The 17,287-nt window shown below is 35.2% G+C and overlaps 1 protein-coding gene across 6 annotated transcripts in view; it reads left to right on the forward strand.

Moving 5' to 3' along the window:
* Positions 1-17,287, forward strand: part of LOC123566363 (furin-like protease kpc-1) — a 105,603-nt gene that overhangs the window by 75,442 nt on the left and 12,874 nt on the right. Inside the window, exons 8-16 of one of the 6 annotated variants that reach the window (XM_045360365.2) lie at positions 1,041-1,253; positions 1,874-1,974; positions 3,248-3,351; positions 4,231-4,348; positions 4,553-4,854; positions 6,731-6,769; positions 11,485-11,979; positions 15,822-15,953; positions 16,690-16,721. In XM_045360365.2, the coding sequence (XP_045216300.1) occupies positions 1,041-1,253; positions 1,874-1,974; positions 3,248-3,351; positions 4,231-4,348; positions 4,553-4,854; positions 6,731-6,769; positions 11,485-11,979; positions 15,822-15,953; positions 16,690-16,697 (1,512 nt within the window). In that variant the 3' untranslated portion in view covers positions 16,698-16,721. The remainder of the gene's footprint in view (positions 1-1,040; positions 1,254-1,873; positions 1,975-3,247; positions 3,352-4,230; positions 4,349-4,552; positions 4,855-6,730; positions 6,770-11,484; positions 11,980-15,821; positions 15,954-16,689; positions 16,722-17,287) is intronic. The other 5 variants (XM_045360359.2, XM_045360362.2, XM_045360360.2 and 2 more) reach the window with 5 other exon arrangements.

The following is a 17,287-nucleotide window of genomic DNA, read 5'->3' on the forward strand; positions in this document are numbered from 1 at the left end:
TACCTCACTGGGCCAAGTCCCATAACTCTGACATGTATTTTGAGCAAATTATGCCCCCTTTTGGACTTAGAAAATCCTGGTTAAAGTTTTACATGCAAGTTACTATCTCCAAAACTAATGCAGATATTAAATTGAAACTTCACATGTGTCTTCGGGGTTATAAAACCAGGTGATAGTATCAAATCCCATAACTTTGATGTACATTTTGGCCAAATTATGCCCCCTTTTGGACTTAGAAAATCCTTGTTAAAGTTTTGCGTGCAAGTACATACAGCTATTACCAAAAGGCATATAGCTTTGAAACTTATTTATTCTTTTTCTAGGTCAGTTACCAACCTCACTGGGTCAAGTTCCATAGCTCTTAACATGTATTTTGAGCAAATTATGCCCCCTTTTGGACTTAGAAAATTCTGGTTAAAGTTTTACATGCAAGTTACTATCTCCAAAACTAATGCAGATATGGAATTGAAACTTAACATGTTTCTTCGGGGTTATTAAACTAGTTGATAGCATCAAGTCCCATAACTCTGATATGCATTTTAGTCAAATTATGTCCCGTTTCGAACTTAAAACTCTTTTGATATTTAACATTTTGGGTAATAATTTCCTGCTTCTGTGACAATATTTCGAATAGTCGAGCTTGGCTGTCTTACGGACAGCTCTTGTTATTGCTGGCAGTGTTAACTAAATACTAGAAAACTTTCATACATGCATAAAGGAGGTGATAGGCAGTACATATGTACTTTATGATCACTGACTGAAAATATGTCTAAAGTCGTCCTCCACCTCTCATTCAAATAGGGGAAGTTGTCAGTCACTAGAGGAGAACAGATTATTACTGTTGGAAAAAAAGACTATTTGTTGAACAAAAAAAGTATTTATTTATACAAGCAAACATTGATTTTTTTTTTTTTAATTGAAAATGTTTCTATTTATTCCAAAGGCAGAAGAAGAAGTTACATGGCATTCCCTAAAATTAGTGGTTCATTGAAAGTAGCTTGGCCTCATGACTTAAGTTTGACTGTGATCTTGCATTTCAGGGTCGTGGAGGTTTAGGATCGATATTTGTGTGGGCGTCGGGTAACGGTGGACGTGACCACGACAGCTGTAACTGTGACGGGTATACTAACAGTATCTTCACACTGTCTATCAGTAGTGCAACAGAAAATGGCAAGATCCCCTGGTACTCAGAGGCATGTTCCTCCACTCTAGCAACAACATACAGCAGTGGCTCAGCTGGCGAAAGACAAATAGTAGGTATTCTTTCTGTATTATCAGCTGGAAAAAAAGTTTTTTTATTTTATCTTATCACAGTAATACAGTAGACCCTACCATTGATTTGATCTGCAATATAAACCAAGTTATCCCCTTTCTTTACCTTATTTTCATTTAGTTGTCATTTTCATCGTCATCATTATCATCATCATCATCATCATCATCATCGTTCCCACCATAATACAACAATAACCAAACAGCCATAACTGCCTGTGAATAATTTTTATGAATATTTTATAAATTATAACAAATAATAAATTTGTTATATTATCACTTTGGACAGATCACCGTTTATAGCTCATTTCTCTCATAACCTTTAAAGGTTTTTTTAAAGTGATTTTGATAATGTTATTGTTATATTTGATAATTGTAGTGATGGGTTTTGCTATAAAGAAAAACCACGACAAAATATCCATTTAAATTTGAAGAAACAAAGGAAACAGACACAATCAGTGATTTTGCTCTTGTTCTGCAAAAACCAAATATTCTCACTGCAGGATAATCATCTGATACATTTGAGATTAACAAAAAAATAGAACTGTCATAAAAACCTACAATGTTGAGTCTGAGGAAGTTAAATTGTCGATATCTGTTACAGGTAACAACTGATATAAGGGGAGATTGTACCGAGACCCATACCGGAACATCTGCTAGCGCCCCTCTCGCAGCAGGAATGTGTGCCCTAGCACTCCAGGCAAAGTATGATCTCTTTTTTGTATGTGCAGTTTTTTTACCATTCTGTTATCATTTTAAGATGATTTTATACCAGAAGTTTTGGGAGTATATTTTGACAAGGGAAAGAATTTGATTAATAGGTTATATTGTATGAGCAGCGATTGTCTTTCTGAACTAGAAAGTTTTATGTAATTTAAGTGGCTGTTATCTGAACTGTGTCAAGATAAAGGTGATGATGAACCCACACTTGTAATACTGACTGACATAATTTTACACCCCATCATCAGTTTGGGTGGTCTATAGTGGAATCATTTTGTCCCTTCAGCTAGTTCGATTGGAGGCAGAGTATTTCAAAAGTGAAAGGTAATTTGCTGTGATGGGAATATATTATGACAGTTTTGCCCTCCTGTTCACATTTGAGTACAAAATTTGGACTTTACTAAATGGACTTTGGTTCAACCTTCAATCTTGGGATCAATGGGGATAGCAAACATATACAAATTGCTGGGTCACGAGTTTGATCATGGGATGAGGCATATGCTCTGTGTGACTATTTGATAAAAAAACATGCTACAAGTCATTTTGTCCTCTACCTTTGATTCTTGGGGAAAAGTTAGCTGTTAACTTGTATAGAGCAGGTTAGTACTGATGCAGAAATCAGGATTTCTGATTAGGTTAACTGCCCTCTTTTACATAACTGAAATACTGTAGAAAAAAACACACTACACCCAAAACAAACAAACAAACACAGTCAAGGTTGGCTCAGACCTTGAAAAGTTTTCAAACTGGGTGCATATCCTTGAAAATGACTTAAACCATAAAACTATGTTGAAAAGTACTTGAATTTTGAGAAATAAGTGATGAATAAAATCTATTTGAAGTTGATTGATCTTGTTGGACTATGATTTCAAACCTAGTTTTGAGACAAGTTGTCCTTGAAAAATTGGGAGAAGTCCTTGAAAGGACATGAATTTTGACTAAATGTAATGACAGGTTATAAAATGAAGCGAAGGGCATAAGAAAAATAGCTTTGATGTTGACACCTTTAGTATACTGAGGGACCTCGGTGGCAGAGTGGACAAGATGTGGGTTTGAGCCTCACTCTGGGCATTGAATTCTTCTTACAGAAAGTCGATGATTCTACTCAGGTGCCGGCTTATGATAAAATAATGCATGTAGGGGGGTCTTCATCCACGATCAAAGCTGGAAATACACCATATGACCTATGCTTGTGTCGATGCGACATTAAACCCAACAAAAACAACAAAAACTTCAATATAGTGTTGTTTTATTTCAGTCCTATGTTGACATGGCGGGACCTTCAACATATTGTTGTTATGACAGCAAAACCTGACTACCTCCACGACAATTCCTGGATCACTAATGGTGTAGGGAGAAAAGGTAGGTTATTTGCTGTTAGTATTTAACCATTCATATTCAGGGAAATGACCACACCTTTCTATGGGGACCTAGGTGGTTGACTTTGAATCACTTGGTTTGAGAGCTGCTTGAGAGAGGAAGCAGGCATGTGGAAAATTAGTGGCTCAACCAAGGTAATCACCTGCCTCTTAAATATTGCCCTACAGGTCACCTGGTCCATGGTCTACCTCCATTAAAGCTGGAAAGTCACGCAATGACCAGAATTGTGTCGATTTAACTGAACAAAATGTTATCACTTTGGAAGGTTTTGTATAATTTATTGGTTATAATATTCTTACCCGAGTGTATTTAAAGGCACTGAACTTCAGATTTTGGCTAAATATGATCTTCCTTAAAGATTGAACTTTGGTCATATTATGAACATTAGGCTATGAGTTTTTGTTTGTAATTTATCTTAAAAATGCCAAATAAAGAAAAAAAAGATGCCCGAGTCAGGAATCGAATCTGGGTCAATGCAGCAATAAAAACTGTCCTGCTGTCTTTACCAATACACCATGCTGGAATATGTATTTTAACGATCGTTAAATATAGATATTTATATTTAAGGCAGTTTACTTAAGTAAGGCATTACAATAGCTTTTCAATTTTCATTGTAAAAATGAGTCGGCTAATTCTCGTGTTTCCATAACATATAATCTGTCAGTAATTAAGGTTTAAAGCTTTCTCAAGAAATATAGCATTAATTTCCTGATATCTAAAATTTTTCTTCCTTTTTTGTTGTCGAATGACCTGGAGGCCAGTGCCTTTAATATTGTATGAAATTAATTTCAGACCAGTGGGTAGTATGTTCTATTTCAAAGGGTCACAACCTGATAAAGTATAAATACATGTATATTTCAGTAAGTCATTCCTTTGGTTACGGCTTGATGGATGCTGCAGCCATGGTACAGTTGGCAAAGAACTGGACAACAGTACCACCTCAATACGTCTGTGAAATAAGGTCACCTGACCAAAACAAGTAAGGTCACTCTTGTACATGTTTATAATGTTTATTTCCATTTATGAATTATATGTAATAATGTGCATAGACAATAAGTAATGGTATTCAATATTATGAAACACAACCCTATATAATGGCATTCCTCACTATAACTTATTATTATAGGTCTTTCATAAAGAAAATTACCTTCCGAGTGACATAGACATGATTAAATGTTTGTAGGGTTGTTCCGATGAATGGGAAGATATCAGTTCCACTATATACAGACGGCTGTGAGGGCACCTCTAATCACGTAAAATACCTCGAACACGTGCAGGCTCGTATCACGCTAAAGGCGAGCAGACGTGGTGATGTACAGATATATTTGACATCGCCAAGGGGGACAAAATCGACGTTGTTGGCCAAAAGAATCCACGACAACTCAAGAGAAGGATTCAATAATTGGGCATTCATGACCACACATAACTGGGGTGAATTAGCCAAAGGTCAATGGGTGCTTGTCATTGAAAATGCAGCTCGTTCTTGTAAGTATACAAAAAGTTTATAATTCAATGGTTCCTCGTTTCTGCTCATACATACAGAGCAGAGGCATTAAGTGCTGTGATTTAATGGTTTCTGGTCCCTGCTTATGATCACACTAGTATGGATGTGCTGTGATTTAATGGTATCTTGTCCCTGCTCATGATCACAGAGGTATTGAAGTGCTGTGATTCAGTTATTTCTTGTCCCAGTTCATGGTCTTGATAGGCATGATGATGCTGTGATCCAACAGTTTGTTGTCCATACTTATGGTCTTATAGGCATTAATGAGATGCGGTTCAGTAGTTTCTTGTCCTTGCTGTAGGCAGTAAAATGCTTTGATCTAATGGTTTCTTGTCTCTGCAGATGATCACACAAGCATAAAGGTGCTGTGATCCAATGGTTTCTTAGCCCTGCTCTTGGCATTAAAGTGCATTCATCCAACAGTTTCTTCCCTGCTCATGATCACAAAAACATGAAAGTGTTGTGATTGAATGGTTTCTTGTCCCTGCTTATGATTACACAGGCATGAAAGTGTTGTGTTAAATGGTCAATTGTCCTACAAGGCTGAAAGTGCAAGCTTTCGGGTACATACTTTGAAAAAAAAAATCTTCTTTGAAACACTTACCATAGATTGTTAAAATTTTAATTTTGAAGTTGAATGTCAGCATTTGAAGAGTGTCGATGAGAAATATCACGAGAAAGCTTTACAGTTACTGTTACTTAGTTATTGATGCTTGACTTGAGCATTGTTCATGACCAGGATCATTGGAATGGCTCAAGTAAATCTGGGTATTCAAGCCATCGATGCTCTTGCAAGTGGAGTTTCGCTGTATTTAATAATGTTCCATTTGAAGCAGGCATTCACAATAATTTTGCAAAATCTAATTTTGCTTTTTGCAAATAGTCACAAAAGGTGTCTATTGTCTGATCTGTAATGCATATTTGCTGTCTGAAGTAGTCAGTTGCAGAAAATATTTTTGCAAAATTTATCTACTTTTGAAAAATTATTCATTGAAAACATAGTGATCGGGAACGCCTGTATGGCTAAAAAAGTAATAAAGGTCAGATTGATAAAATGAGTTCTTGTTTTAATTAAGGAAGAAATGTCATGTTTTATTGATGCATTTATTTGCATCTGTTGCATGACCTGTATTGTGACAGAAAATCATTCTCTGTAAGCACTTCATACTTACTTATGATAAAAAAAAAACAGAAAATCTCTACATTAAATGGTACCATTATAGAATTATATCATCTAACCCTTACTATGCAGGACGCGATTGATTGTGCCTTTGCGACTAGTGTAAATCATGATCAGTCTGCACATCCATGCAGTCTGATCATGATCTGCACTGTTCGCTATTCAGCTAGTATCTTTTTTGGTAAGCACCCCTTTTAATGGTCAATGGTACTGTCCAATTTGGAAGATGGATTAAGTTCATTATAGAAATGTAGCAGGGTAAGGGTTAATATTGATATAGATATTTAACATGATGCACCAATGAACATCTGGCTTCTGTCCATTAAAATATTAACAGTTTCTAGTGTAATGTACAATTAGTGGCTGACGTGTTGTGTTGTGTCTTTGGATCAGAAGTTTTATTTCATATGTTGCATGTGAATGTTTGAACATACATGTACTTGTATACATTTACTCTTTTGCAAAATAGAGATTGATTTGTCAATGCTTTTTTGTGTTTATGGAGTTTACCATTTTATTTTCATGGTTAAAAAGTATAATATTATTATATATTTTTGCCAAACTTATCAGCTCCAAGCCAGATGGAAGAATACAGATTTATACATGCATCTTAATACTTACGGTATACAGTTTTACAAGTATGGTATAATTTAAAACAATGATATATATTTTTGTAGCAGACACGCCATATTTCTCCACTGATGCAGGTCAAAGTAGTAAGTTTATCTCAAAATTTGTTGTAAATCTCTCTCAAACTTTGTTTACATTCATCTTTGTACAAAACTGCATACAATCTAATAAGGTCTCACTGCAGATTAGAAAATATGAGCTGTGCCCTGAGAAAACCAACATAGTGGGTTTGCGACCAGCATGGATCCAGACCAGCCTGCACATCTGTGCAGTCTGGTCAGGATCCATGCTGTTCGCTTTTAAAGCCTACTGCAATTAGAGAAACCATTAGCGAACAGCATGGATCCTGACCAGACTGCGCGGATGCGCAGGCTGGTCTGGATCCATGCTGGTCGCAAAGCCACTATGTTGGTTTTCCCATGGCATGGGTCAATTATTTTCCTTTCTTTCAGTACAGGTATTCTCACTGTCTATATGTGGTCATATCTGTCATAGTATACACTTTGGGATGTTGGTAAAATTTGTATTTACAGTCAAACTGCGTTTGTTCGAACTCGATTTGACAGGCAAAATGAGTTTGAGTAAACGGTTGTTCGAGCTTGAAACAATATACATTATATAAGAATTTTGCCTGGACTTGACGATAAGTTTGAGTGAAGTGATGCTTGAATTTTCCGAGTTTGAGCGAACAAAGTTCGACTGTATCAAGGAAACATTAAGGTCTACATGAAGCATCTTTTAGGTACTCCCAAGTTGCAAATATTTGGCAGACTTTATCTACAAGTCTAATAATAGATCTGCGTTGTCAGCATGGTTTTCCATGTCAGCATCACAAATGTTTTGCTTATTACGGGGGTTTCTCAGTAAGTACTGAATGTAATACTTTTAAAACTTCACACACCATCATCATTGTACCTAACCAAGCCAGGTCCGGTAACTCTATATAGCATTTTACAGAATTGTACCCCTCTTTTAGTTGCTGGACCAAATACTCATAGGCATCAAGAACTGACATTAGCTAGGTTTCCTGACCCTGGATTATATTCTTTAAAAAAAGTATGCCCTATTGTAGCTTAGAAATTTTTATGAAAGTTTTAAAAGTAAGCTAAAGGTAAGCTCAAGGAATATTTCAATTTATCATGCGTCCTAAAACCAATCTGCGTTTGCGAACTCAGCATGGTCATGTCAGCATCACCATGCGCATTACCGGGAGTTTGCTCAGGACTGATGCTTTACCTTCCCCCCATATGCCTAACAGATATTAAACTGATACTGTTTTACAGAGTACCTCTGGGATGGATCCTACCGATGGCGCGACTGACATTAGCTAGGCTGGGCCTGGATATTCAATGTTGCCATTGCACTTGAATGTTGGTTTTTAACTAAGGTGCAGGTTAATTTATGTTGGGCCAATTACTTAATGTGGATGATTGTATGGTACTCAAGGGAAGTCATTCATTTTTTGTTGAAATTGTATGCACATGTATGCGGTTTTGTTGAATATATTTTTTGGATTTCTAAATACATTGTATAGTTTTGCTTCTTTGTTAAGTATAAAGCTTTGTTTGTTCATATTCATTACATAGAATGATATTGAGAGAAAGAAAATCAAGCTTTTATTTCTGTCTGTTATGATATTTCTTTGGCTGAGGGGTGAGAGAAGAGGATCTTAAGCAGTTTTTTAAATGCATGCTACTGTAAAGTGTATGTACTTCTTGTTTAACATTAATTTTGTATTTATTGCTTGAAATATTCTTTATACAATTGGCTTATTTCTATCACAAGTTTACTTAGTACTTTTAATTTTGGACGTTATGTTAAAGGGTAAAGGTAAAATTGTTTGTTTATTATAGTGTCATTTTGTTCTATTTCAGCTCAGTGTTTGGTCTTTTCTCATGGCCACATTGGAACCACTTGGTTTCAGGTCATTGTGTGTCATTTCTCACGGTCTCATGAGAACAGCTTGGTCTTCCTTGTTTTGTCTTTTCTCATGGTCACATTGGAACTGATCCATTTCAGTTCAGTGTTTATTCTTTTTTCATGACCACACTGGAATAACTCAGTTTCAACTCATTGTTTAGTCATATCTTATGGCCATATCAAAACAGCTCAGTGTTGGGTCTTTTCTTGTGGCCACATTAAAAAGCTCTGTTTTAACTCAATGTTTGGTCAACACCGGAACAGCTCCGTTTCAACTCAGTGATTGGCCTTTTCTCAACTTCAGATCTCTTTCTTTCTGAAAAAAGTAATATTAAAAAGCAAGTATTGTCCATTATAGAATAGATACACTCAGGTTCCTTGACTCGTATGTTTCTTCTTGGTACAGGTTGGCATCTGTTTGGTTTGTTGGCCTAATGTGACATCAGTTTCAGTTGTGAGTGATATCAAAGCAAAGGGCTTGCAGAATATTTCCAAAAAGCATGTTATAATTTGACAGGTTGTATTTAACTGAAACTGTATCAAATATCTTTCATATGTTTCCTATATCTGCTTTATGATAAGTTAAGTTTATATGCTTAAATTGAATTTTATTGCAGATCTTTATAAGATATAGTAGGGCATTGTGACAGGCATTGTTTAGGGTATTTCTCTGGTAAATGTTTAAAATGTTATATAAAGTAACAAAGTATTTAATGCTTAATTTGTTTGGTATGTATTCATGTATTTTACCGTATGATAGTATATCGTCATTCTGTTAAGAGGTATAAACATTAAACAATCTGTTTGGTCACTCCTAAAAGGTCTTTAGCATTTGAGAGATGTTAAGTGTATAACCAAGTATGGTCAAGCAGACAGTAGTTCAGATAGGACATTTAAAACTGTTCCATATATCAGTGCCATAATGTTTTGGAATGTAGACCATTTTCAAACATCAGTCTGCGTGTTTTTCTGAACACTTTTTAAATTGACCTAACAACAAGGTTATTTTCATAACTTATTAAACTTAAAGCTTAATGATGCTATACCCTGGAAATATTAATAAAATATCTTTTATATCATTTTTCAATTGTTGTTTATGTCATTTTGTATATGTTGCCATAGAAACTGCATACTTTACTGATCAGTTTTTGCTGCATGATTGCTCTGAAATTTTAGGCTTTATTATATAACTGTATATTTTTGTTGGTGGCTGTTTTGGGCTATCTTGATTTTTTTTCATTTACGTTTGACTTGAAAGCTTATATATATATATTTTTATGCATTTTTTTCTCCTTTACTGTCGGCTTCACTATTTCAGGGAATGATATGACTTTTTTACATTTTTGTCGGAAAAGTACTGTATTTCTAACTTTCTTGTATACACATATTATGTCAAACAAGCAGGATTTAGAACAATTCACTGTGTTAAAAAAATTAACAAAATGATTTTTTTTTAAATTTCAGAATATAAATGTTTTCATTTTTTATGTATTAATTAAACTAACTTGCTATCTTGGGCATTGGTGCACCAAAATATCTTTAGAGATGAGATGTTTTATGGTAGATTGTTTCAGCATGCTACAGAGGTGGAATTATCTCAAATACATGTATTTGTTTTGTACAACAAAACTTTGACCATATTTATTTTAATTTGGTAAGAATCAAAAAGAGCTTCTACCATTTTCACAAATACTTTGGCCTGTAAATGTTAGTCCTTCATAACCAGAGTTCCGGCTTGAAAATTTTTGTTCCTTAAAGGCACTGCCGTCCAGATTTTGGCTGAACCTGATCTTTCTTTTTGTTTGAAGTTTGGGCATAATATGGACATTAGAGCATGAGTTTTTGTTTTTAAACTATCCTTCAAATACCAAATCAAGAAAGAAAAAATCATGCCCAAGTCGGGAATAAAACCTGGGCCACCACTGCAATAAAAATTTTCCTGCGTTCTTGGCCGATACACCATGGAGGAATACGTATGTAACGGTCATTAAATATAAGCTTTATAATCAAAGCACTTTACCAACAGAACCCTTTACAAATGCTTTTCTATTTTGAATGGAAAAATTAGTAAAAACAACTAATTCTTATGTGTTTCAAAAACATATAATCTGTCAGTAACTAAAAAAGTTCCAAAGCTTTCAGGACTGGTTCTGATTTCAGGCTTTTGACTGCCAGACTTCCTCTATACATCTCTATTGAAAAAGGACATTTCATGCTTTTGAATGTAGATTTTCAGGTTTTTGATTTTTGACTGAATCCCACACCTGAAACTTTGTTAAGAAACGTAGCAATATTTTGTAGGCGTATAATCTGGAGGTCAGTGCCTTTAATAATGCTAAAAAACCTATGCCTAATGCAAAGAATATTAATGTCTTATTCAAGGCTAAGTGATATTTAACTACCTAGCTAACAGAAGGCCAGTGGTTCTACCCAGGTGCTGGCCTGTACTTGAAATGTTAATTGAATGGGGGTACCTAGGGTCTTTTTACTGTATTAGAAGTAGAAAAAGTCACCATATAACCTAAAAATGTTAAGTGCAACTTTAAACTAGAAACAAAGTTATGATAAAGTAGTAAACAGTATATTATTAAGTTCATTTTGTGAATCATTTAGCTAATTTTGTGAACTCATAACTTACCAACAAATTAGTAAAATGTAGAAGCTCTCAGTAGTAGTGAAAAAGGTTAAAGTTAATTGAATAGAAATGATCTACTGTTCAATATTTGGATAAATTTTTCCACCTCTATTCTTGCGAATGTCAAACCAAGTCGAAAACACTTTGCCTTTGCACTGGATTGTAAAAATTGTGTTTGCACCAAAGCTCTGTAGATATTTGTAGTGTATGATGTATGTAACCATAGCAACGCTGGTTTGATTTCAGTTGGACAACTTCGCCTGAAAGACTGGGTGCTCGTTTTGTATGGCACTGATCGTAACCCCCAGCAACCAATCACAAGCACGACGACGACAACTACCACTGTCCCGACAACCACCACCGTGAAAAGAATACGTAAACATGAACATGACTCTCCATATTATGCCACTGTGATAAAACAACAAAATACAGTCCAATATAATAAGTACCCTCCAATTACACATCAACAAATTACACAAGAACAAAATACACGGCATCAAAGCACAAATCGAAATCCTAGTCGTACTCGGAATAATAAAAAGCAGCAAAGGAAAAATAAAAAGCCAAAAAAGCCAAAGCCCAAAGAAACAAGTAGACTTCATTACCACTATCACCCTCAAATGAGAGACGGATTCCATGCAAAAAATGAGCAACATATGTGTATATTTGAGACACTGGCCAAACAGAACAATATGTCCACAAAACAGTACTACCAGATGATGAAAAAAGACCTCAGCTCAGGCAAGACACTGTCATGTGACAATATCATGTGACCAGTCCCAGCATGCCATAGTTGTCTTACATGAAACAGTTTGAAATGCTCTTTGTTTGCATAAGATTTTGTCTGCACCTAGAGACTGCACTCTAACAGTTGCTGTTCAGTTGATTAATATTACCTAAATCTTTGTCTGCCCAGAATGCTATTAATCCTGTTTTCCCTTTAACTGTGCTGCCCTGTAATCAATACCAGCAGACTAAGGTATATAAATGCGTTAATGAATGCTTTGAAAGATAGGTCTCGTATTATCTTTTAGGTTCAACTGAACTGTCTGACATTTCAGTTCTCAGTGATTCGGTTAAACACACTAGATATCTTAATCTAAGACACTTTAGCAAGTAAGTATTTCATTTAATGGTGACATGTTTCAATTCATTTAGCTTTGAAAAGTTTTTACTGTGACCATGAAGTACATAAATGAGGGGTGGTAAAAGAGTTCCATGAAAAATTCTCAGCAGATTATCATAGTGGAAGCAGATCTAAAGATTTTGTATTGTTACAGGTAGATGTTACTTTTAAATATTGAAGAGAAAAATTGGAACATCTTAGCTAGTTAAAAGAAAAGATACCGTTAATACAGAGTCAGTAAATGCTTTACGAGTGAAAAATGAATCAAAGCATTATAGAAAGGTCCCTAACATCAGGACCTCTTCTTGGCAGATACAGTTTTAGAGTTCTAGATACATGCAGATTTGTACATGTATTTTCATTAAGATTTAGTCAATTTTATAGAGCTTTTTCATGGTACTTGTAAATCCCTTCATATGTATGCACAGTCTCCGTGAAAAAGGTCCCAAACATTGCCCTGCTTCTTTCACAGGTGTGAAAATATACTTAGCTACCCTTCTCATTAAACATCCCTCTGCAAGAGTCAGCATGACCTTGGAATAAATTATGCAAATTTCAGAAAATTTGAACATAAGGCAGTGATCACATTATTTGAAAATCTTTTGTTTTAGTAACCTGCTTACTGCAAATAAATCTGCAGATCATTGATGAATCAAATCTTTCTTTCTTTCCCTTAATCAGCTTTCTTTAAAGTGGATTTCTATATAAACAGTTTGACAGTATTTATATATACCATACCATATATGGCTGTGTAAGACAAAGAATTATGGGAAGGTCACATGACATGTCACATGATGAGCATGCTTGATGTTGTGGTAGATTTAGTTTACAAGCATCATCAGTTTCTCAGTTTAGTTCTTTTTTTTTAGTTTTGAATGACTTTTGTCTTCATTTTCATTAACATATACTAACACACCTCCAAAAAACTTCATAAATTTTGGCAAAAATAGTTTTTGTTTCTCTTAATGGACAAACTCTGTGTACAATAACTTCTCAGTCTGACTGAAATACCTTTATCTTTTGTTTCTCTATTTACATGGTCTGTTTTGTGTGAACACATTATATGTTGTATCAGTGTTTCTAAGGGTAGTTTCAAATAGAAAAGGTCATTTGATTTCACATCTATTTCACAAAATCCAGTAATGGTATAGGGAGGGAAGGGGTCATACAGTAATGGTATAGGGAGGGAAGGGGTCATACAGTAATGGTATAGGGAGGGAGGGGGTCATACAGTAATGGTATAGGGAGGGAGGGGGTCATACAGTAATGGTATAGGGAGGGAAGGGGTCATACAGTAATGGTATAAGGAGGGAGGGGGTCATACAGTAATGGTATAGGGAGGGAAGGGGTCATACAGTAATGGTATAGGGAGGGAAGGGGTCATACAAAACAGTTTTTGAGGGTATCCATCTGTTTTTCTCAGTCAGTCACACAGTTTTAGCAACTGAGTAAATATTTTAAATATATTCTTAGATATTTGCATAGTTGCAAAACAGTTGTTTTATAAAATGCACACGTAATTTTATTTTATAATTATTGGTGGGGGAGACATATTGTTTTTGCCTTTGCCGTCTGTCTGTCCGTCCGTCCATCTGCATTAAGCTTGTCCGGCTTTCACAAGTCAAACTGCTGGCCGGATTTTGATAAAACTTCACAGGAGTGATCAGTACCAAGCTTAGTTGTGCATATCACAGGCACATTCCGCTTCACTGAACAAAATGGCGACAATAGCTAAAAATAGAAAAATCTTGTCCAGCTTTCACAGGTCAAACTGCTGGACAGATTTCGATGAAGATTCACAGGAGTGATCAGTACCAAGCCTAGTTGTGCATAATGCCGACTTGTTCCGCATCGCTGCACAGATTGGCCACCAGAGCTAAAGATATATATATAGGGGGGAGAGATATGTTTTTGTGACAAAAACACCTTCTAGTTATATAGTTGTGTTAGCCCAAATTGAAAGTGTCATTAGTTTGATGGGAGTTGTTTGTATTTGTCATAGGTCGTTCAGATGAAAATTTGAGCAAGGTCATTCAAAATAATTTGTCAAATTGACCATTTCTATTTGAAAATTAAATTTTGTGCTTACATAATGATGATTGACGAACATTTTAGATAAAGATTATATTTCCTGGTGCAAATTTTTGTACACATCCTTCACACAGTATTAACATCCAGAACCTCATTTACAGGAAATTGTATCAGACATACTAATTCGTTAGTTTTTTTTTCTCCAGACAGTATTAGTTATGGTTGAAAGTTTGGTTGAAATTTCACATTGAACATCCATGTGTATTGAAGGTTTTATTGATCATTTATATTTAACCATTGTACAGAATCCTTAGATTTCAACCCACTGGTTTTCATTGGTTTGTTCAAGATTGATTATATATTCTATAAACATTCTGTAACTGTTTAAACATAATTTTTCTGTTTCTGCATCAGAGGAGGCCTATAGAAGGAAAGGTAAATGATGTGGTAGTTGTTGTAACTTAAAAAAATACTTAACACATCTCTTATTTGTGAGTTACTGATACCATTGATTGTATATCCGCAATTGGGAACAGAAGTAAAACAAAGAAGAGAAGTCTGTTACTTTGTACATAATCAGTTACATCCCCTTAGGTAGTTCATTTAGGACTTATGGCAAATCATACATGCTACAACATTTCATTACATAAGACAGTAAATTGAATTATTAAAATCCAAGAGGAATATAGAATATACTAAATATATTAAATATACTAAAAGGATGATTCTAGCCCTTATCATGCTGGATATGATTGATTCTGCCTTTGCCACCAGTGCAGATCATGATCAGCCTGCACATCCATGCAGTCTGATCATGATCTGCACTGTTTGCCGTTCAGTCAGTATCTTTTTAGTAAGCACCCTTTTAAACAGGTAATGGTACTGTCAAAATTGAAAGAAGGACAAGGTCATTGTAGAAATTTAGCAGGGTAAGGGCTAGTCTATACGCATAGAACAGTTTTTCTTTCTTTGCCAGTCAAAAATAAAATATTTGAAAAATGGCTGTAAACTAATCTCATATCTAACGAATCAGAGCATTCATGCAGCATTGTTTTATGTATTGTAACATTTATGTAACACAGTTTTGATATCCGTTTGTCTATTCTGAAAAGTGTATGATGTATTGTTTGGGAGTTTGTTTGCAATGTGTAGGAAAAATTATGAAGTTACTATAGAAACAAACCCCAGTACAGTAGTTATGGATGAACAACATCTTGGTATATCAGTATGTTAGTCCGCCCATTGTCAGTATGTTGACATTGTGTACTTGCGTCTTTATATATTCCAGTGAAATAGTGAAGAAAATTTGCCTCTAAATGTCGGCTGACATTCTATGAAATTGATATATATTTCATGTCTAACCTCACTATCTCTGTTATACTGACCTGTCAGAACTTATTTTTCATTCTCAAAATCTGTTTTACAGCTGAGTTGAAGGAATGGCATCTAGTTGTCATGGGAACAAAAGACCATCCCCAGGCACGTAATGTGAGTGCGCCTGTCAACTCGGATCAACCATTCACATGTAGTGGTATAACATCACATGGAGTCTGTATAGGTCTGTATATTATATTCCTTATGTATGATTCTTGCTGTTATTGTACGATGCATACTGTTATGTGACAGCACAGAAATATCACACTGCTTTGAGTGTTATAGTAAATATTGTCAACACAAAGATAGCAGTAAGTAAGTAACTATTTAATGAGGCTACACATTGGGTGTCCGTCCCAATCTACCATGTGGGCCTCATAAAATGGAAATGGAAATTTATAAAACTACATAAAAGGATAACATAAACATTTAAAACATTGTTTTAGAGCCACTTTTCATTAAAGAAAGCTTGCAGAGCTGCAGCAGTGCTTTAAAATATTCATGGTATTACATGTACTGACATCACAGCATCAGTATTTTGACAACATTTTTTCTAAAAGTGAACCAAGAGCACAGCGAAAATATTGTTAGGAATTCTGATGCATAGAAAAGTAAAACTTTAAAATTATTCATGTGGGAATTTGCACTGGTAAAAAATCAACATAATGATAAAAGATACTCGAGTCATTGACATTTATGTTTGTATAGTAAGAAATTGTGACATAGACAGTATAGATATGTTGTAAAGTTGTAAAGTTCAACAGACGTACTTTTGTTTGAAGCATTGCAATAGAAACAATACTCGGCAGTACTTTAGGTTTTTCCATTTTCACCATTTCTGAACCTGTTGTTAGTTCACAGTTGTGTCTTGGATAAGATTTACATATTACTTGCCATCCACTTATTATATTTTAATACAGAAAAGTAAGGACTTTTAAAACTAGCACCAAAGGTAAATCACAAATTAAAGAAGTTTTACTTTATTATGCCCTACTTTGAAGAAGGAGGGGTATATCGTTTTGCAGATGTCAGTATGTTGGGTGGTATGTAGACCAATTCATTAGGATGATAACTCGAGAATGCTTTGGCCTAGGATCATGAAAGTTGATACGTAGGTTGATCATGACCAGCTGATGACCCCTATTGAGTTTGAGGTCAGTAGGTCAAAGGTCAAGGTCATAGTGACCAGACACAGTCAGATCGTTTCCAGACAACTAGAGAATTTTTGGCCTAGGATCATGAAACTTAATAGGGAGGTTGTTCATGACCAACAAATGACCCCTATTGATTTTGAGGTCAAAGGTCAAGATCACAGTGATCCGGAACAGTTAAACCATTTCCGGACAATAACTTAAGAACCCTTGGGCTTAGGATCATGAAACTTAACAGGGAGGTTGATCATGACCAGCAGATGACTCCTATTGATTTTGGGGTCAGTAGGTTAAGGTTCAAGGTCACATTGACCCAGAACACTAGAACTTTTTTTAGCTCACCTGTCATATAGTGACAAGGTGAGCT

Source organism: Mercenaria mercenaria, chromosome 8, assembly GCF_021730395.1.
Source record: "Mercenaria mercenaria strain notata chromosome 8, MADL_Memer_1, whole genome shotgun sequence".
Taxonomy (NCBI): domain Eukaryota; kingdom Metazoa; phylum Mollusca; class Bivalvia; order Venerida; family Veneridae; genus Mercenaria; species Mercenaria mercenaria.